Here is a 22890-nt window from a genome sequence, read left to right as displayed (position 1 = left end):
AAACATTCTTACAGTACAGAGCATAATAGTAAGGGATTTGATAATAAAGGGCAAGTAATAATAAAGAACATCCACTGGAGGAAGTCTTCCAGTAGTGTGTGCGCTATCAGCAGTATGCATGCCATCTTATAATTCTCTATGAATGATGCTTGGATAGTCAAGTGTTTTGTTTTTCTTCAGGGAGTAGCCTATGACAGTGGTGGTACCAACCAAAAATATGGCAACTGCCACTCTTAATTATCGCTGCTTTGTTTGAGACTTCATGCTTCAGAAGTTTCTGTATTGAGAAGCCCTTTGAGGAGGAGAAAAGTCTTACAGATTGTTTTAACAGACTGATTCTAACCTCCTTTATAAAATATCTGTAAGAGTTATATTTTGCAGTTGTGCCTAGAGTTTGCAGCCAAAATCAAATGTATATTAAACTCTTCCCTTTTTAGTCCCACACACTGAAAAAGGGTCCTTTACGTTGAACAGGCATAGGTGGGCAGCAGATGGAGAAATAGAGGCAGAGACCCACTTTCATGCAGCCAAATGAGTATGGGAGGCAGATGCATGTGTAGCATCAGTGGTTCTTTTCATGAAGGTAAGTCACATTCTCCTGGTAGTGAGTGAGCAAGCGTTTCCTAAAGACTGTATGTCTTCAAATTGGTACCTTTATTATGCTATTGATAAACCTAAAGTTAGTTAATTGATTTGTGGAAACTTACAGGAGTAAGAATACCTTTGAAACTCTTGCTTTGCTTTCTGCTTTCTTTCCTGGTTTATTTTTTTTTTTTTTAATACTGCCCAGTATTGCTGTCAATAATCTTAGTTCTTTATCTCTTAAGATGACAAGAGTATTTTTAGGCGGCTATGTAACGTATCCCATTTTTGGATATGCAATGTACTGAAATGTCAGATACTTCATTTCTTAGAACAGCCTGAGTATGAAAATGACTATGTCAGAGCTTCCAGAACAATAATATTGTTGTCATGTTCTGTAGCCAGAATGTGAGAGATGCATCATTTTTCAGTAGAAGACAAGACAGGCAAGAATCAGGCCAGTTGTCATAAGGATGGAAGTTTCTCATCATGCCACTTTGGTCTCACAAGCTTCAAGCAGCATGGATCAGAATTGCACATGGTAGACAGAATGTTTACAAGCACTGGGCTTCTCGTTCACTGTTGGTTTTAAAACCATCGTTGAAAAGATCCATCATTGCCTTTCTTCTCCCATGGCTATCCTTTGTTTGATGTTATGTAATTGGTGACAAGCCACTTGCAGTGAAAGAAGCTTGATTCTGTAAATGTGTGTGGATCGGTAGGTAAATATTTTGGGACATGTTGGTTTTCTAAAATAGAACTTTTATTGGTCAAAGCAAGTACGTTAGAGAGGTCTGCATTTTGGTAGACCAGTATGACTAGAACAGGTTGCATTCAGTTGACATTTCAATGAGTCCTGCCTCACTGTTTAATTTTGAGTCATCAGGCAACTAGTATGAATGCTGGAGTCTGGTTAGTCTGTCTCAGTATTCTTCTATTCTTTCCGTGCATTGATATTTTGATTTTATGAGGTCTATATATTTCCAAGAATGAAGGTTTCCAAGAAAGGAGAAGAACCCTTGGTTGAACCTGACAGTTGAAATTTGGGCAGTTCCATCAGGTAATGCCTTTTAAAGAGACCATTAATCCTTCATATTCTAAACTTTGTTTGTATAATAAAAAAAGCAATATTTGGCATAAAGTAACATACCAGAAATTACCTTTGGCAGCCTTTGCACCTGTCTTTAGCCACAGTCATATATAAATGTAAAGAAACTTAGACCTTTTTTTTCCTTAGATACCCAGTTAGACTAGAGGCAGGCTGAAACTCGTGGATTGGAGCCAGGTGGGGGGGGACGGGACACACGACTGACACGGACAGGAGAGAGTGGATGGGGTGTTTTTTCTGTTGCTTGTTTGTTTGTTTTGAGAACGGTCTCCAAAGCTGGAAATTATAATGATTAGTAGTCAGAATTGTAATGCTAGTACTTAAAGGTTTAGTCAGGTCCTGCTGATGTAACTATTGTGCAGTCTTGCAGGCTTTGTCTATATGGAGAGATGAAAAGTGGATGGGAATGTAATAAACATGCAAACTAAATAAACAACTGCTAGCAGTAAACGTCCTAAGAGTTACAAGATAACGTCTTTTCATATGGCTTATGAAGTTAGGCTAGGCCATAGGCCTCGTGTCTCACGGGGATAAGGGAAGAAGGAACTTGCTTTCCTTTAGATTGAATTTGTCCATCTTCAGAAATTTTCATCACTTACTATTATTTTTGATATCATGTTATTGTAGACCAAAGAATTTCTCTTCAACCACAGAAGAAATATCTAACTATGACCCATTAAAGGAAAATGTAAGGCCTTTAACTTGACTGAAAGACATGAGTCTTTTCTTGGCTGGCTGCGTCATAGCTAGGAACACTGTAAAGAGGATCTAACTGCTGGTTTTAATGCACATTGGATTTGCTGTGGCAAAGGAATAAATCCAAGGGTTAGTGGCTTTGTCTGCATGGTGTTTTAAGTGTGTTAGTGTAAGTACGACTTTTCCTAAAACTTGGTGATCTTAGCTCTTTTGAAATGCCAAATTCACCATGAACTTAAATAATCAGAACACATATTAATTATTATATTCCTTCTCTTTCTTTCTTGCCTTACTTCCCTGTGTCTTTTCCTTTCTTTTCTTCCCTGATTTTTGAAGCAAACAAGGAGATTAAGTTCCATAACTCCATTAGTACAACATTGTAGCTGAGAATGAAATTGTCAGGATGGCTGCTTATGGTTCCCTCAACAATCGTAACTAGGCTAAATTGCACATGTGTATTAAGACATAAAACATAGCTATAGCAATATGGAATATTCCTTGTAACACGTTATGCATGCTGTGGGAGCCATCAGTTTGAAAATCTTGACTTCTGTGTCTTTTAAAATATCTTTTGAAATGCAACATTAATGCCTTTTTTTCCTTTTGCATGTAAATTTTGTTCTCTGCCCACTGGTGATAAGAATCAGGTCATGAATGCCATCTTGTCCCTGTGAACCCTGCTTAGCAACAAGCCTTTCTCCTTCATTTAATGTTTTTGCAATGAGAACAAATGCATGAAGAAATAAATAACAGCGTGCAATGAAACGAAAAGTGTGAAACAGTGAGCTCCCATTATGGCCACATTACATGTCAGTGAGTTCCAAATGATCTCCGATACATGGACTGCTACAAAGATGATCAGATGGCTGGAGCACCTCCAATACAAGGACAGGCTGAGAAAGCTGGGGTTGTTCAGCCTGGAGAAGACTCCGAGGAGACCTTATAGAGACCTTCCAGTACTTGAAGGGGGGCATACAACAAAGCTGGGGAGAGACTGTTCACAAAGGCTTGTAATGATAGGACTAGGGGGAATGGGTATAAATTGGAGAGAGGAAGATTAAGGCTAGCTATTAGGAGGAAATCCTTTACCATAAGGGTGATGAGGTGCTGGAACTGGTTTTCCAGGGAAGAGGTGGCTGCCCCATCACTGGAGGTGTTCAAGGCTGGGTTGGAAGGGGTATTGAGCAACCTGATCTAGTGGGGAGTGTCCCCTGCCCATGGCAGAGGGGTTGGAATTAGGTGATCTTTAAACCCAAACCATTCTGTGATTCTGTGTTTCTGTAATGTTTTTAGAAAAACAGACTGAAATATTGCTTTGGCTTACCAACACACATAAAGGGATACTTAGATTCCGTTTCTGTTTCTGCTGACTGGTAAGTGTTGTACCATTTTGCAGTCTAGCCAGCTTTTGGTTCTTGTACTATCATATAATTAACAGTTCCTGTGCCAAGACTACATCATGTTGATGTCTGGGAATACCGAAGCCCTGAACTGGACAGAAGTAAATTCATAGTGATTGCTGAAGCTAACATCACCGAGCTGCTGTGACAGTATAACGTGCCTTGCTTTGTTCACTAGTTCAGTGGTGGGACTCCTGGGTTGTTGTCATCTCCTTTTAGCCTGCTTCCAGTCTCATCCTTTCTTTATCCTGTTTGATTCGATTCTGATGTTTGAATGTTTTGTCTGTCAGACAAATTGAAGACTTGCATATATAACTTACAGGGACAGGAAGATTGACCTGAAACTGGTCATGCACGGGTGGTTATTTCTGCTCAGGTTGAGAAATAGCTCCATTTTCAGTATCGGAGTACTGGTTTGCTCCAGGCTTTTTACCATCATCCTCTTCTTACATCTCCCATTGAAATCAAGAGTTTGTATGAAGCAGCAGGATATTTGCAATGATTTTGTTTAATATGCTATAATTGGAGTTGAAATGCAGAAATCCCATTTAGTTGTATCTTTTTACGATAAGAAGTTGGAATTTTCATAAGGATGTGTGATATTTTGGATTCTGACTTTCCTTAGGGGTTAATGAATGTTGAAGAGTATTGTCCTACATTTTGAGCAAGTGCAGTTTAATATTGATTAACAGAATGCTGAAAGGACTTTTACAGTTTTAATAGAGATTTGTCTCTATCCGTAAACATACATATCACAATTCTGTCTCCTTTTGGCTGGTGGACTTGTTTCCTGCATTATGGTAGCTCCAGGCAGCTCCTGTCAAAATGTGGGAGATGCTGAGTAAACATAGATTATAAAGCATTTCCCTTATCTAACAGGATGCAATCCATTTCATTTTATAATTCTAGGTAAAATGACAAATTAGGCTTTAAAAGCATGGCATTATCTGAAATATTTGAGAAGCAGCTACAGCTTTTCATAGTTTCACAGGTATTATCTTTGCAGCTACTGATAATGTTACGCTGGTGTTGGAAGATGTATTGTCAGACAGTAGCTCTGACAGACACAACTTAAAGACTCCTTGCTTATAGGTCCAGATGAGGCAGAATGTTAATAAAACCAAGTATTTTTATCATCATATACTGTCAGGGAGGTCCTAACTTGTATGTTTGTTTTCCATGAACTGGCTGTCTAACTCAGTAGCTTGGTTCAGGGGAACCGAGATTCGGAAGAGCAGCAGAAAGAAGAGAGAAGGATTACTGTTCTTCGGTGTTTTGTCTATGTAGTTGTTCTCTGACACAAAGTACCTGCTAGATGTAAGACTTAGTGAGATCATAGGCTTGAAATGAGTTCAGATTCCATGCACACAGGAGTTTCTGAGAATCAGGGCTTTTCTGGCACAGTTCTCGAGTTGAAACAAACCTAGATTTGCTGATGATGTTTAGTTGAGCCTTTAAATGAGTTGCTGGTGGGTGTGTTCTTGGACCTTCCTATATTATGGAAATTTTCTAAAGGTAAGTTACTTAGATATTTAGAGGACAGCTTGTACTGTGCCCTCAAGTTTTCTAATTAATGACAGCTACGGGACTACTTGAAAGTAAATTACAACACTGAGATTATTGCTAGATACTTTTATTTTTTTGAGGCATGCAGCAGTCTTATTAGAAAGAAAATTATACTTGTCAGGTTACTCTGTGTATATTGTACATGCATATAAAAGACAATGCTCATCTGTAAGGGCTGTGAAAAATCACCTATGCAACACTGAAGCCTAGGCAATAGCAAAAGGAAAAGAACTTCAGCCCAGTTAATACTGTGCAGCAAAAAGCAATCCAGCTAACGTTATGGAAGTCTGAATTTTAAGAAGAAGATAGAGAATGTTGCTCAGTGATGCAATTATTTTAGTTGAAATATTTTCGAAAAATAAGTACACTCGCTAAATCAGCTGAAGCTAATTCTGAGTACTTTTTTATAATATTCTTTCAAGTTTTCTCCTAAGTTTGTTGTAAGTTATTACCATAACTTCTATATTGTTAATATGATTGCTCATTTAGTCGCAAAGAGAAATTTCTTGTGGTAAGAAAACTGGTGGTATTTTAAACTGGGATTTTTTTTCATTTCTGTAATGGGGTGAATGATGTCACTGAGTCATATGGATTTGTTTGAAAGTTATACATTATTGAAAGTTCATTGATTCTCCAGCAGCTTTGCTAGTGTGCAACTATTTATACACGCTCCTGCTGGTATCTATTAAAATCTGTACTATCAAACACATCACTGGGTGCTCTAACCACATTTTGAAATTATGAACGTGTAATAGGTATTTTTGTGGTTTTTTTGTTTGTTTGCTTTTTCCTGTTTTAATTAATTCAATTACAAATTTAATAATTGTTTTGTGTGATTTTGAGGTATTATAGCATTTGAGGTTTGTGGAATAGTTCCTTTGCTTTATTCTTCTCTATGACACCGTGATTCTCCCCTCTTTCCCTCTTCTAACTATTTCAAATTGTACAGTAGATACAGGTAGTCAATATTTGAGCAGAGGGGGATTTGTTTTCCTACAGAATATGCAGCAAAACCTACAGCAACCTAGTTTTACTTCTTTTGTTGTCATTTGCAGAAAGTTCTTGGGCAGATAAATTTTAATATTTGAAGAAGAGACAAGGGCATATATTCTTGCCATTGCACTTTGACACGTTACAATAAAAAATGCGAAGGATAAGGTCATTTTTATTAGGAAGGGTGATATGCAAGAAGAATCGTAGTTCCTCAGAACTGGACTTAGTGATTGGAGTGGTTATTGACTTGCCTTTTCTTGTAGTTGTGTCATGTTTCATCATCCTCTGAAAATCTTGAAGGTATCAAAATAAATCCTGAGGCTCAAATAGCGTAGCATTACATATTAAGAAGTACTGACCAAACAGACTTTGTGTTTTACACAAAATTGTGTTTTCAGTTCTTGGAAGGGGAAGGTCAACCTGGACTCAAAATATGATTAAATAGATGAAAAATATTGCATTAATATGGACTTTTAAAAATGTTTAGAATGTTTTAGTCACTGGATTACATGGTTGAATACCACTAAAATGTTCATAATCAGCCAGTGTGAAATTTTTGTTAGAGTTTAGGGCAGTTGAAGTTCCAAAGTACTCATTAATTCTGAAATCTTAGAGGTACCTTCCTGAATTTTTATGAAAGCCCTTTATTTTTTATGAAGACTATTAAATGAAGGTCCCATTCAACAGTCTTCTTTAAAGTCCAGGCTTGGACCTGAGACTGGAAATATATCTTTACTTTAAAATATCTGTAGCATAGAGCTGTCTCTTGATATACATCAATTTGTCATAGTCAGGAAAGTCCCACCACCTCTATTTTTCTTCTTAAAATTTCATAAAATGTATTTTTTCTACCATTTCAATGTTGTGCTTTATCATCATTTTTTTTTGTTTACTCTCTGATACTGAGCACAGCAATGAAAAAATGTGATATGACCATCCTGCAATGGGAATCAAATATATTACAGGCTATAGAATTTCAGTCCCGCACATCTCTTCTGTAATTTAAGTGTCAGTATTTTTAGATCATTGATGTAGTTAGTGGTTTCTAGTGCCAAGTAAGACAGATTGTTTCACAGCAGGTAAACACAATTTTGGATATTACAGAAGATTTCTTAAAATCATATTTGAACTGTGGAAACTTCAATGTGTATTATAAGATTTAAAGTACTCAGAAAAATCTTTGCTTTTCTGATCTGAATTTTGAGTGTCCTTATTGATGAAAAATATATATATATTTCTCTTTTAAATTTAATAGGACATATTCCTTGGGGACATTGGCTTGCATATTTGGTTTCTGCTCTGTATTCATTGCTCTCTTTTATTAGTTCATGTGTCATGAAGCTTTCTGGCTAGATGTGGATGTGGAGTGGCTGGTTACATTTTTAACAAAACTGTTTAGTGCTCTTTCGTTCCTTTGTCATAATTTCTTCCCTGAAAAACACAAACATATATCAAAACACTTTTTCTGCCTATTCTTTTGTTCACAATATTGCATGGGGCCTGGAATTGCCCACTGGAAAAGGCAAACATAATGCAGAAACTGCAGGGTTTCTGGCAAGATCTTTTCAGAAGCCAAAGCTGCAAATCTGTGAACTGGCACTGCTGGTTCTTGTAAACCTGGGTTTCTGCCTTTTCTCTCTTGAGTATTCTAACTGCTTTTGAAGAAGATTTATACCTCTCGGTGATAGTCTAAAATACCTGCTTGTTATTTTATAGTTGGATTTTTTTGTTTGTTTCTTCTGGAATAGATTGCCATATGTAGTACATTGTACTGATGCTGTAATGAGGCAGTGTGATGTACCTATGCTAAAATGGGTTTTAACCTGGGGGGGGGAATCTAACTGTTTTTAGAAATGGCAAGGGAACTGGCAAAAGATCCAAATGTTGATTTTACTTTTTCATTTCTACAAGTGAGCATAAACTCAGGATATTTGGCACTTAAGCCCTTGGAATGTTGTGCAGGACTGTGTAATGGTTTAATTGGCTTCTATAGCATGGATCTTAAAATTATAAGTTCGAATTTATATGGATAATTGACATTTTTATTCATTTCCTTTTGAAACTATGGCAAATAGAGTATTGAATGCAATTCATAGCATGCTTAAGGTTTCTTTTTGTGATGTGTTGTATTTACTACATAACTGCTTTTCTTGGGACTAACAAAAAGATAATATGTTTAATTAGAATACAAATACACATATGTTAAAATGTAAAGATACATAAAATCTACATTTTTATAGAAACATATAGGTATTTATATACATTATGCATTTATAATTTCTCTGTAGTATTACAAGACAGTAAGATAATGTCTCTGCCTTAATTTTATTTTCTTCAGAAGGGCTTGAAACAATGAGCATATAGGGGGATGTTGATCTGACAAGAAAAAGTAGTATTCGGAGTTAATAGGGGGCATGTTCAAATTTGATTGAAAATTGCCAAAATCTTGTCTATACTTCTTGCAAGATATTAGACAGAATAGCGGTGTCTAGAAAAATAAGCTTACTTTGAGATTTTTATTTATGTAAACTGTTGTCACTGGATGTTGCTCTCCTACATCTACTAACATCCAAAAGAACCCATTGACTAAGCATTTGTATTCCAATATGTTTTCTGCTAAACACAATAAAGAAGAAATTTTGTGAGTGTTTCTACACTGATGAAGATAAAAAAAAATATATATTCAAAATCACAAAATAATCTTGTACTAGGAATTGTCAAAGGGTCTAGCCTTTGGTAGAGGAGACATGAATTACATAAAAATTGTTTGGAATATGAACTCAGACAACTTACTGTGCATTAAAACAATCTTGATACCAGTTGTCTTTGAATACAGAGAGCATAATTGCACAGTTTACAAGCAGCAGAGTTAAATGTTGGAGTAGAATATCTCATAGTGTGTGATGGGTTTGGTTTTTTTTTGGTTTGGCGTTTTTGTTTTGTGGGGGTTTTTTTAAATCTTATAAATTCATAGCTTTTTAATTTTTCTTGAAAGAACTTTTCTTTATCTGCAGGCCAGTTTTGTGTCAGTAAATGGTATTATGACAAACAGGAATAGCTAGTATGTTTAATGCTAGTAATCAAAAGAGACTTTCAAGAACATGTTTTTTCCTTTCAATTCTTATGTGAAAGCTTTTTTGCTGTTATGCAGTCTGTGTTTGCCTGCTAAGGCAATTCTAGTTGTTAAGTGCAGGTCTGTTTCATCAGCATAATGCTGCTTTGCTGTTAGCAATTATTTTCTTTCAGGGTTTGCCAATTAAGCTAGTGCTAGTGAAAATGCACCTAATTTGTCAAGAAATGGCAGGATGAAATATAGGGTCCATTATATAAATTGGGAAAGAAAAAGAAAAAAAAAAATCAGGAAAAGCATTTGTGAGACTCAGTGATACTTGGTATTTTCCTGTGGTATTTTGGTCTGATTATGCCTCCATCCACTGCTGATGTTGGAAGAACTGTAAAGCAGTTGGTCATAAGTTGTGTGCCATCCATATCCAGAGTATTATGTATTCAAAAATTTTACTATGGGAGAAACTGCCCAGAGTTTTGTGCAAAGACTATGTTAGTCCAAAATTGGGTTGTTTTTTTTTGTTTTGTTTAGAGTATTGTTTTTAATTTTTTCCCCTTCTTGGACTCAACTGGTTTGTGTTTGGCACAAGTGGTTATTAATGAATGAGATATGATGGCTTAGCTGGCTGCTCATTTATTACCTGCAGTCTACCTTGACTGAATTCTTCAAAAGCATGTGTGCTCAAAATGTAAATGAGGGATGGTTGGGTTTTCTAGCGAAGTCCTTAAGCTTTAGGAGGAACAGAGTAAAGAAATAGATTAATTTTACAGTTCCTGTGTATAAAGCAAAATGGATTTAATTTGTGATAACGTGAGAGAATAGAAACATTAAAGAGAAGGTACTGAGGGAAGAAAGAGTAGGGATAGCTTGACTCGGAGAAACAAAAAACATTTCAAGAACTCCTTCATTAAACTAAAATATTAATATATGTATTGTTCAAATTAAAGCTAATGTAAGCTATGTATTCTTCCAGATTTTATTATGTATAATGACATATCCTGACGTACCACAAACAGTTCTAATTGTCTAGACTGTGCTGGACATCTGTAGTCACACTACTTCAGTCTGAGACAGCTCCCAGACTCTGCAGTAGTTCTAATTGCCCTCAGCACTGCTGAGACCCCTCTGTAGGGAACCCAGGCTCATTTACACTGTGTTGTAGATCAGCATTTCATACTGAAACAATATGCCTTCTGGGATATCCTTATGATATTCACTGTCTCTTAAACTGGTTTTAGTGTTTGTGAAAACAGAGCTCCTCTAATGCTTTCCCCACTGTGCATCAATGGGTGGAGGAATGTCTGTCTCCACATAGTGCAGTCCTGGTGGAGGAACAGTGCGAGAGATGAAAGGAAATGTTGAAGCATACTGCCAGTGGATAGAAATTGGACTAGATGTGAGTAGTAATAGAAATGTTTAGCTGAAGATCAAGGGGAATTGGCCTCTTCAAAACTAACAGCAAATAATGAGGTGACGTGCAGTTATTTCCTACAGAAAAAGAGAACTATGGGGAGAAATCTGGAAAGCTATTTAGAGTGAAGAACAACTGTTGGCACAAGAAGAGAAATGTACAAAGTACTCAATGTATACAGTGGGGTAATGGAGCAGGTGTCCTTGCAAGGCAGTGAATTTCTTGAACATCCTTGCAGTAAGATTACTGGAGCATCCTTCTAAGACCACTTCTAATCTTAAAATAAAGCTATCAGTCTCTACAGAGGACTTTGTGACACTATTATATTTCATAGCTGAGAAATAGAACTGATTATTTGGGAAGATGTGTTTCAACCCCCCTTTCACTTTGAATTGTGTATTTGCCTATGTTGGCTATTGTTTTCTCTACAAGATTATAGGAAAATTATTCATGTATTGCGAGGAGATTGTGTGCATTGGAAGGGTGTTTGGGAACCACTGTGTTTGAAGGCATGGGAGCTGTGCTGTTTTCCACCACATTACAGCAAGACCAGTTAATGACTTTAATTGTAGGGAAATTTATCAGGTTTGTGGCTGACAATGAGATGAAATATGGCATATGTATTTGAAATGGAGGGAATGGTGGGCTAAAGCAAACAACTCATTCTGTGGGTGCTCATTTGGGCATCTGATTAGCTTGTTAAAAGTTTGGGTGTTACTTGTTTCCTAGTAAACATGCGTGATAGACATTTATTAGCCAGATCACTCAAAAGCTCATATCTTTTCATCCTGATGCTGGAAAACTTCAAATGGTCATCATGACAGATAAAAGGACGTTTTTTTTTCTGAGCCTTTTCTTAAGTAGTAAATCAAAACAGGCTCTCCCTATAGGCCATTTATATTTATTTTCCTGGGTAAAGCTTTTAGCTTTGCTGAAGTATGACAAGCTAGAGGAACATTGGCATTATTGTTTGTCTGGAGATGATGTCATTGACATGAGGTCTTCTGACAGGTGATTAAAGTGGAAAATATTGGTGGCAATACATTAGGAACAAGAGAATCCCTTTGAAAAAAGAAATCAGGTGTAAACCAGAAAAAATGGCTTTTTTTTTTTGTTTTGTTTTCATCCCTACTATAATTTGTATATACTAGATTTCACGTGCAGGTTGGGCGGAAAGTCAGAGTGATTCCAAGATAGAGGCTTCAGCTAGGATGCTGCTCCTCAAATCCTCTAATTGCCTCTTTTGAACTACAGCTGGTTGTTGTGTAGGATTTGAAACCTAAATTTGATCTAATATATTTCAATCCACCCCATTTTCATCAAATTTAACCACCATTGCCGCAGAAAGTTGTTTGCTGGCCTGCTTAAGGTGGGTCAGTGGCTTCTGTGCTGTTACTTGTACGCAGATGCTCATGTTTCTGTAACTCCTGGAAAAAAAAACTTGTATCTGCTGACAGTCTCTGCTTAAGAGCCAGTAGTAAATGAGTGTAAATGACCTTTTACCTGCAAAGGTCTGTGGCACGTGCGAGCAGAAAATGTAGTCAGTCGCTGTACCTGCTTATGTAGTGTTGATGGAGAGGGGACAAAATGGAGACAAGAGCAGGTGAGAATTAAAACAAGGTTTCAAACATTGCCTTTAAAAATATTTTTTTGTCCTTGCTACTCAAGGATTCATCTTCAGTCTTTGTAACAGCAAGTGAACTTGTAGGATTCTATGCATTTCATAGCCTCATTTTTTATTTATGTTTAAATTTCTTTTTCATACTAAAGCATTTTGCTGTGAGGACAGGCATGGGTTATTTTCCTGGTGTGCTAATACATAGCAGCAAACTTGGCTTCCAAGTACAGATGTGTATTTCCGTGGGAAAACAGTGAGGAAGAGCACATAGTATTGCCTGTCTAATGATGTAGGTCCTGAAGATTAGGACTGACAGCTGAGTAGTAGTGTGTTAGAACTAAAACTCTAGGATTTATTTTACTTACCTTTTTTTGTTGGTTTTTGTGGATGTGGGTTTTTTTGTTTTAGTTCTTCTTTAATTTTTTTTTTTTTTTAAACAATAAGTTTTATATCCTGAAGATTTTCTTTGGAGCCACCACAGAGAGTTGAAACTTTTGTTTTCTTTGTGAAATCTGAGACTTTCGTAGATCTGCTGGATTGTAGGAACCAGCATACTTAAGTAAATATCAAGTAACAGGAAGTTTATGCTTTAAGCCAGATGAGTTTGGCAACACTGAGGGCTGTGTGTACTGATAGTCTTAAGATAATGTCATAGCCTATTTCCAGTGGTTTCTAGGAATCTGATGAGTGAGTTAGTAATAATGGGTCATAGCTGTCTTTATAGATATGGATATATTACATAGTGGAAATCATGACTGACATGCTTCTAGCTCATGGGCTCATACCTGTGAGCTGTTTATGTGACTGGAGAATCACTACGCAATGAGAAGGATTCTGATGTGTAGGTACCACCAACATCAGCCAGTTTTCACTTACAGAAGCTGTTTAGCTCAAATGATTTTAAACCTATGCTTAGCAGCTTTATTTGGAAGAAAAACAATTGAGTTTCACTCTGGCAAGATTTAGTCCTGCCTACTGCTGCTGCCTGCTTGTGGTTAAGAGGATGCTGTTTGGCCTTGAAGTCTGCTCGTCCCCTCATCTGCAAGAGGTTGTGTTGATACTCATGGGAGCATAAGGATCTAGAAATTACCTCTGAGACCATCAAAATGTTTCCTAATGCATAATACAGAAAGGAATTACTCTTTTGTGTTGGGCTCTTAGGGTTTGTCAGATGTCTCTCTTTAATTTCAGTTGATGGTCAGCTATCAGATCATTGAGGAGGTCTTTCTAATGCTTTTACCCAACTTTCTATTCTGTGCTTTTTGACAGCTCTTCTGGGTCTAGTTTTTAAACCCCTGCATTAAATTAAGTGTATTGCTTCTCACAAAACTTTTCTTGGAATCTCACGGCTATGTGTTTTATGAACATATATGACCATGGGCACCTTCTTCCATCCCTGTCTCTTTGAGCGCTGGGAGTAGCTGCTCAATCTCAATAGTACCCTCAGCTTCTAAAGAGAAAATCCTGTCAATAAAGAAAGCAATTTAAGGAAAAAACCCTTGGCATTTCTGTTCCACAGTGTATGGTGATCGGCTGGTGCTTGTAGATTCTGTACAAACAGGTTATATTTCCATTTAAGTGTTTCTACAAATGTTTTGGTGGTCACCCATATTTTCTGTTTCATTGTGATATGCGATACTCTAATTGCTTTAAGGAATTACTTGCTTAGATTTTGGCTACAAGTTCCTGTTGAATGCTTCTGAAATCCCAATACCCCTATGAAATTTTGTTCGCTTGCAAATAAAGAAAGCGGGTTTTGCCTAGCAACAAGCTTTGTGGTTTCTACCTGAGGATGAAATAACACAAGTGCATTTTTTCAGCCTTTTGCGTCATCTCAGTGCTGAAGATTTTGACAGTCAAATCATTGCTGACATTTCTGTTGATGTGCAACAAAGAGAATAATCCAGTATGTTTTTCAATAGCAGTGCTGTCACTTGCAGGACTGACAATAGTTAAAAGCGCATTCGTAGCTGAAAAACCAGATATTCTGGAAACGCATGGAAAACAGGTGTATTTTCTATCAAAATGCTTTGCTCTTAATGGCTATTTTCTGACTGATTTTTTTTTTTTGCTATTTATATGTTCCCTGAAATATTTTATAGAAACCTGAGTCCCTTTGAACAACCCACCCAAACAACCAGAAGTGTATTTTACGTATTGTAGTGTGTAAATGATTAGTCATCACTTGTAAGTTGCCTCATGGAGGAGGAGGAAATTTATATTGAGGGAAGAGGAAGAGCTCAATTGCGACTGCTGTTCTTCCTGCCTTTATTTTTCCCCTCAGAACATTATTTATGAAGAGTATTTTTAAAAGTATCCAAAGAAACACTTTGAAGTTTGAAGAAACTGTAGCTGCACTCTGTAAGTGTATTTTACACTTCCTGATGTTTTCTTGGGGAAATTTATGGGGTTTTTTTTGTTATTTTGTTTTAAGCTTCTCTAGTCTTCTAGTACACTGACAATGAAAAAATGATGTTAGCGTCAGAGTTCTGAAGTATAGCAATATGGGGAGCTCAGCTTATGAAGAAATATGGTCTTGGTAAAGCGTGATAAAATTATGTTGAACCTCTCTGGTCCGAGACCAGAAATGCTGTTAAATGATGTCTTGGCAGATCTCTGCTTGCTGGGTATCATACACTTTGGTTGGTGGGTTTGTTGTCTGGCTTTTGTTTTGCTGTGTTTGTTTGTCTTATGAGTAGTTAATTTACTACACTTGGTAACACTGAAGAATCCTGAAATAATGTTTTTGTGTCCTGATTTTTGTACAGCTATCTATTTTTTGAGTTAGTTGTGGAGATTTCTGATTGTGACTGTCTACCCCTAGATGGCAGTTTTCCAGGTGAAACTGTAACACACTATTTCCTTGCAGGTTTTGGTTTGTGGCTTTGATTGATATTTCTTCTCTTTCTTTTGGAAGTGTGAGGGAAAGGGTTAATGGAAGGGTTAAAGGTTTTTAGATCAGTGGTTTATTCACTCTTTTCTCTGAGTATTAGCTCTGTGAAATAACATTTGCATGTGATTGTTTAGGCATAATTTCCTGTGTTGTTCCTTTGCCACTCCCATCATGATCCTATGTTTGTCAATGAGGGAGAATTTCTAAAATGTCCTGCGAGAAGCAATGAAAAGTGAGTGGGAAAATATACTTTGTATTGCTCTGTATAAATCACGTGATTTGAGGAAAAGAAATATTTTTAAGTGTATAGATTTTCAGGCTGACAGTGCTGGTTTATAGAACTGCCGGCTGGTCTCCTCTGTGCATCTGAGCTCCTGATTTGGAGCGCCTTGATTTTGTGAAAGACTAAATTCTATTTCTGGTGCATGAAATTCATCTCTCTTAATGTGATGAGTTCCAGTGCACTGCCATGTACCATACAGCAATTGCAACCATGCACAGTTTAAAATGTGTCTCAGAAACAAAGAGTCTAATGTTAGAGTGAGATGCTTTCAGCTTTTTTTGTTTCCCCGCAAGTAAAATGATGTGTCTCCTCCTATCTGCTGGGTTTTTTTTGACTTGAACCATGATTCATGTGCAAGCCTTGAAAAGGTGCCGATTGTATTAAGGCAGTTCGGCACGCGGCCATGGCTTGTAAACCAGTTTGACTCATCCCAAATTGTGCCTTTTCTGGCAGGTCAGCTATTCAGCTGGCAAACACAATCCTGATGAACAGCATAAATTGCATTGCTGAGGCAACTCTTCCTTCAGGCTTGATTTCCATACTGTAACGTGGAGATCTCCTTTTTCCTCCTGACACAGTGCCTCAAAAGAAGTTTTTCTAGTGTCTGTTGTTCAGGAAATAGGATTTCTTCCTTCTTCTCCTCCTCCTCCCATTCTTGAACATCTCAACTTTTTTCAGCTCATTAATTGAAAATCTTGATTCACTACCCTGGCAAAGGAGGTCGCTTTTTTAAAGCTCCCACCTAGGTTCTTATTCAATAATGTTTGACTACAGAAATTTTAATTGGATCAGAAGCCATAGTTGAAAAGCTGGCAAGCCTTTTTTTCCTCATACCCTCATTGATTTCTGTTGAAGCAAACAGATGAACTTACATATAAATATGTATATATGCTTTTTTAATGAAAAGTGCTGGAATTCACTGAAAAAGGTTAAAATTGAAATGAGTAATCTTCAGTGCATAATGCAATTGTTAATTTTAGCTTCTTGCGTAGGAGCTGTTATGATTTGAACAGCCGGCTCTAGCCTTCATTAGAGAAGAAGCAGGCGCTTTTGAGACAGGTGGAACTGGATCAAGCTGTGAAAGTGATTTGCTTGAAGCTGGTCATTAGTGTTAGAAATCTGGTCCTATCCATTGCATCCTTACCTTGTACCACAATTGTTACCATTGTTATTTATTTATTGTCTTTTTTTAGGTTGACTATGATCCGTCAAGCTCTGTGAAGGACCAGCATGGAGATTGGCACTCTGAACTGTTAATGGGGACATGGGACTCACATTGTTATTGATCATTTGTGTGGACTTAACCAGTGAAGAGCAACAGAAGACGCTGGAAAGGCAGTGGGAATTATAGCAGTTTTTCAGGTAAATTGCTTTTATTGGTGCAGCTGTTAAGCTATGAGTGTAATTGTTTTGGGGAACACTGTAGATGAGGTGGGGAGTTATATGCGTGTGAAGAACTTGGGCATGCATGTGCATTTCTTGATGTAAATCCTTAACAAATTAAGGGCTGTTTAATATACCACTTTCAGGTTGTGCCATTCATCATGTTTTGAATCTTTAGCAAAGCAATCAAGTTTCAGTTTTAACTGCAGAATAGCCAATACCATGGGATTTCTTGGGGAGGGCAGTAGGAGGAAGGAGGACAACCCAAACCTTGAATTTTTTTACAGTGAGCTCATTTGTGAACTTCGTATTCCAGTCAGTTTATTCATGAACCGTGTAGCTTCATTTCTTGTGAAATCCACAATCCTTCTCAAATAGGAGATTATGTAGGAAAGCTTTTATTATTTTCTTTTCTTACAGTGTGGAAATAAAAGAAAAAATTGTAAGTGAGTTTTTAAAACTCAGTACGTCTTATTGTTTCACTTAAAATATAGCTTAAAAAACCAGAAGATAAGTGACATCGGATCTGTTGAATGTCAATTACAAGCCGTAAAAAGAACATGGCAAAGCGTGATTTTTGCTTGATAGCCGCTGTTTCATTGTTGAAGTGGAAGGTAGTGTAAAAGACCCATTCTCAACTGCAGTTGTTTTTCCTGAAGATAATTCTTAAGCCAAATGGATGGGGGAAGAAAAGTTAAATTATTCATGAGTCTCATTTTGACAATTGATCAGTGGGGGAGGCTTCAAGAGGGATCTGGAGGGGGAGAGAGAGAGAGAGAAAGGGAAAGAAAATAATAATAGGTTTTAACTTTGAAAAGCCTTTAAAGCTTCTGTACAACAACCCATTGTGAGCTGAAAGTAAATGCAGTTCAGTTAAGGTATCATCATTAGAAATACCTGCCAAGGGCTTCCTCTAGGATTTTTATAAAGTGACATGGGGTTTGGGAAGAGGCTTAGGATTTTAATAATGGAGCTGTCGGTTGGATGCCTGAAAATGTTGACCCTGAGAGCTTTATTGCCAAATTGAGATTTCATATTTATATTGAATTATTACCTCTTCAAAAGCACGCACACACTCACACGCATATAGACTAGTAGTGAGCACTGTGGGCTTCTGCTATGTACAAAAACATGACAGAATGCTAAAAACAGCGTTGTTGCTCACACTTGGTTTATCTATCTGTTTGTTTCGTTTGTTTGGCTGTTCATTTTATTGAAATAAAAAGGAAAAAAAGAGGAAAAAAATATGTAGAGGAGAGCACTGGAAGTGACTGTTTAGATCAGTGCTCTGCTTCTTTAACCTGACACCGTTCTGTTGTTATCCAGTAGTCAATTCAGTACATCTCTTCATCTGGGACATAGATAGCTTTCCACTCCTGAGCTGCATGTTTTTGTGCCTTTATAAAAAAAAATTAAATTATTGAATTGAGAATTAAAAAAAAAAAATTCACCCCTGGTATTCTTTTGTGTGTGTGTGTGTTGTGATATTGTGACCTTTCAGGTCACCAAATCTTGTTATTTTAATTTCTGTCTGGAAGAATGTCTGAGCAAGGTAAATTGAACCAGGAGACAGCAGAGGAAACTGCAACAGAGCAGGAGTCTGCCATTTCCGAAGCGAACCCAGACCACTGTATCCTTAATAAATCTGAAAGCTTGGAAGTAGAGGAGAAGGAAGAGAAGCTGAGTGATGCCAAGACAGAGCTGCAGGTAAGATGGGAAGAGTGAATGGGTTCATTAAATGTCAGCATGTTACCATTGCTTTTTCATTTCTATGATCTTTTTCATTGTCTACACTACCCATATTTCTCTCATAATTTTAAGACTGTCTTTTTTTACTTACTTATTTTGGTTCCTTTTTTCTCCCTATAAAATAATGTTATTCATTAGACTTTTCAAGCTCTTTAGGCTGCTATGTTATTAATTTTTCTGAGAAGTTAATTTCCTAGATGTCTTTGTTTAAGGCTTGGTGAAATATGACTGTTGTCCCTCTTTGGGAATTTAGAAAACTACCTTGAATGAATTGACAGGTAATACTAATGAATAATTACTTAATGTGTGGTTTGGTTTGTAGGTGTTACTGCCAACAAAAAGTTGTAATGCAAAGCCTAAGAAGGTAATTTGATAACAAGACTATCAGATAAGGGGATTTTAATGCTTTTTACTAAATTGTATATAAAAATGAAAGGGGAGACACAGTTTAAGAAGAACTTGGAAAGGGGGAGTATATACTTAAGCGTGCCTTTTCTTACATTTTTATTGTACGCAAAATTACAGAACACTATGCAGTGTGTTTTTGTTGCTTTTAAAATGAATAAAGTAAATAGAGATGATTCTTGGTTTTCCCTGCTTTCCATACTGGGTTTTGGGAAGTTACTTTTGCAGTGAGCAACTGATTAAAATATCATTTTAGGAGTAATTTAATCTGTTTATTGGCAATGTCATTCACATTTTCCACTGTAGTGATAACTGCTGCTTTTTTTTTTTTGCTATACACAGAAACGAGGTACAAATCAGAACCAGCAGAAAAAGAGGTCCAAGGTAACAGTCCATCTTTGTTTGGAATTGCATGTCATGGTAGAATAAAAAAATTTCAATCATCTGTCTGTCTGCAGTGGAAATGGAAATGATGGCCTTTCTTGTGTGGTCATTGTTTTTTTTTTTTTTTTGGCTTGTGTTCTTTTTTCCTCCTACCTTAGCCCATAATCTTGTTGCACAAAGGCAGAGGAGTTCCTTTAGGTAAAACGTTTTGGTCTCCCCTTTATTCATCCATCATACTTAGATGCTGATGGACTTTCTCCCTGCTTGCGTTAGACAGCTTGTATGCACCAGCGGGGAAGGAAAAAGCTCGTTCTTTTTGCTGTAATAATTAATGATTTTGTCTGAATTTTATTGCAATGGACTAATCTTGACATAAAGAAGCAGAGACTGGCTGGGTCCTTAAGGGCAGAGGGAAGGAGCTTCGAGGAACAAAAGAAAAAGCAAACCCCAAACCTTCTTTTAATTTTCCAAGGGCAGATCCATAAAACTGAGACATCCGTGCTCTTTGGGTATAATACTGCCAGAAGAAGGGAGGGGCAGGGAAGGATGCCCACCCAAACGAAGCAACGAAGAAACCCCAAAACCAAATCACAGTAGGAACCTGTGAATTTAACTTTATGTTAAATTATGTTCGGTGTTGGATTATCTATTCTTTACTGTGATGGTTTTGGTGAAAGTGAGTGAACTGTAGCAGATACTATTGAAAGCAAAAAGAAACCTACCACCTCCCCTCTGTGGCAAGTGGCTCATAGCTTAGAATCCTTTTCTATCTGCATTGAAAATAGGTACAGTTTTGCTCTCTGTGTGGGTTATTTGGGTTATTTAGGGAGAGCTGATGTGTGCCACTTACATGACATGGGGTCAGTAGTAGTGTTCTCTGTTTTGTTTTCTTTCTCTCTTAGTCAGGAACTAAAGGAAAACTCGTACGGAGTCTCGCTGTGTGTGAAGAGTCATCCCCTCGCCCAGGAGTGGAAAACCTTCATGATAATCAGGTACACTTGCAATCATTAGTGTTAGCTGCATGATTGACCTCTATGTTCAATTGCATGATTGTGTTACTTAATTGGGCATTTAACAATGTCTGTCTTGGGGGAAAATTACATCTGACAATGAACACATTTTTATGAAGTTTTCTGGTTTAGCGTGAACTTTATTTTGAAATATTAGTTTTATAGTATATCACAGGGTGTTGTTTGCTTTTTTTTCCAGACCCCCTGAAAATTTCAGCAAATGGAAAAGAATTCAAAAGAATTCAGATTTTAAAATAAAAAATATAATAACAATAAAAAAGAATATTAATATGTTCTTTTCTCTAAGGCTATCTCTTTCGAGGCTGCACCAGATTCAGTTATGAATGTGCTCTGGATTCTGGTTCCTCTGAGACTCCAGTTCATATCAGTGTCACAATTCACATAAAATTCACAGATCCTTCAGTCTCTCAAATACCTTGGTAGAGCCAAGTGGCATTTATTTTCCAAACTTTTGGTGTAGATCTTCCAGTATCAAAAAGCGTGTGATTGAATTTATCTGTACTGGTAGTGTTGTATTCCCAGCAGCTGGTAGAGTTCTGTGCCCTGCACCTCAGACAATAACACTGGTGGCAGTCTTTGTAGATTAACTTCAAAAAATACCCTAAGAAGCCAAAGTAAAAACCTCATATACCTTTCTTTGCTTGCCTGGTAAAAGCAAGGCTTAAAAAAATCCCCAAAACCAAAATACCATGAATATTGCCTGTAATTTATGGGATGTTTATATGCAAATGAGATGAGCCATCAAGAGAGCTTGAGCAAGTGACTTCTTGTGAGCTTTAGCACAAAAACAAACAAAAAAATCATATTTAAGTGTACTTTCTTACTATTTTTTCTGTTGACTTGAAATGAAACAAATCCAGCTCTCCTCTTAGCTCATAAGTATGGAGAGGTTTTTCTATTTTTTTTTAACTTTCTTGTGAAAGACCAAAAACCAGGTTGTTTAGCAGGGGAACATCTACATGTTCTTCTGCTCTACAATGATGCTTATGCAGCGGATGGGCAGGTTATTTTATCAGTTGTTCTTTTGTAGGTATAGACGTTCTGCTTAGCTTGCCTTACTCAAGATGTGTGGCTTTTGTTCTGCTTTCATTTGTATTTTCTATTGTTTAATGGAGAATGAAAAGGAGAATAATATAAAGAGATTGTATTAATCATTGTGTGGTAGTTTATAATGTGCTACACAGGACCTGTATTAAACGTCAGGGAGACTGGCAGTTTTTGAGGTAAAATCTCTGTCAGGATTGCACCCTGATGCCAGGCAGAGGAGGGGTTCCTGTTACACACAGCTTCTGCTCTTACCTAACTTTGACCAGCTGCAGCAAAGATTTCTTTGACCATATCAAAACATTTATGGGAGATACAGTGTCTCCCTGGACCCCAGCATCCATTTCCTTAAGACACAATTGGCTTGGTGTAAATAATTAGATAGCGACAGCACAAGTGTAGTCCCTGACCACTTCCAAATGAACACGGCTCAGCTTTGCCATGGAAAGCTGGACCTACAAGCTCCTCCTTGGACTGGCTGAAGGATACAGGAAGTTTTGTGCCAACTGAATTGCTTTGCATTCACTTGAGAGGAGACTAAGCTTATTTTCTGTTTGGATTATTATTTTCTTTTAATTATTATTTTATCTTACTGGTTTACAAAGCACAGAGAATTAATTACCAGAGAATGTACAGGGTACATAGCCAGAACTACTAAGTATGGATTGTACTGCAGACTTGATGTTTGTATTTATATTTGAATACTTGCCTTCATTTTCCTGTAAAGGGAAAATCTTGTTTACCTGTATTACTTGATCTTGAACGCTTACCTGACGGTTCACTATGTCCTTACTTAAAAGGAATGCTGCCTTTAATGTTATACAAATGACCAAGAAGTGTATTATTGCAATTTGAACATTTATTTTGTTGTTCACTATACTTATCTTGTATCAATGTATTTATTAATATTGTATTTTATTATTGAAAAAATAAATAAAAGTCTAAGAAAATATACAGTAGCTTGCTTTCACGACTCTACAGCCCTTTTGTGTGTTTCTTCTAGTGCAAATGATCAAGTATTATGTTACATGTAAGACAGTACCTACTGTATGTTCGCATGTGTTGCTTATGTGTCAAGTCTGTCGTTTTGATTTCCATAAGTGCATTTTAACAACCCCTGTGAAGGCTAGGATTAATGTCCTGGGAACAGCATGGCCAGCTACATTTTTCTCCTGTTTTGAAAAGCTAGTGGCACAGTTGCTCTGCTCTGGGCAGTGCAGGGAATCAGAGTTATCTTTCAGCGTCTTTTGGCAGTGACTAATTCAAAGTTTGTTGTT

General features: G+C 37.0%; 1 protein-coding gene across 22 annotated transcripts in view; it reads left to right on the top strand.

The window, feature by feature from the left end:
* ARPP21 (cAMP regulated phosphoprotein 21) overlaps positions 1 to 22890 on the top strand; it is a 199244-nt gene that overhangs the window by 79201 nt on the left and 97153 nt on the right. For 19 of the 22 annotated variants that reach the window (XM_069859863.1, XM_069859866.1, XM_069859861.1 and 16 more), the window contains exons 2-5: positions 16811 to 16979; positions 18502 to 18707; positions 19497 to 19538; positions 20441 to 20530. In XM_069859863.1, the coding sequence (XP_069715964.1) occupies positions 18540 to 18707; positions 19497 to 19538; positions 20441 to 20530 (300 nt within the window). In that variant the 5' untranslated portion in view covers positions 16811 to 16979; positions 18502 to 18539. Of the gene's footprint in view, positions 1 to 497; positions 584 to 16695; positions 16719 to 16810; positions 16980 to 18501; positions 18708 to 19496; positions 19539 to 20440; positions 20531 to 22890 lie in introns of those variants that run through there. The other 3 variants (XM_069859865.1, XM_069859864.1, XM_069859867.1) reach the window with 3 other exon arrangements.

The sequence above is a fragment of the Phaenicophaeus curvirostris genome, chromosome 6 (assembly GCF_032191515.1).
Source record: "Phaenicophaeus curvirostris isolate KB17595 chromosome 6, BPBGC_Pcur_1.0, whole genome shotgun sequence".
NCBI classification, from domain to species: Eukaryota; Metazoa; Chordata; class Aves; order Cuculiformes; family Cuculidae; genus Phaenicophaeus; species Phaenicophaeus curvirostris.
This window is presented reverse-complemented; position numbering and strand designations above follow the sequence as displayed.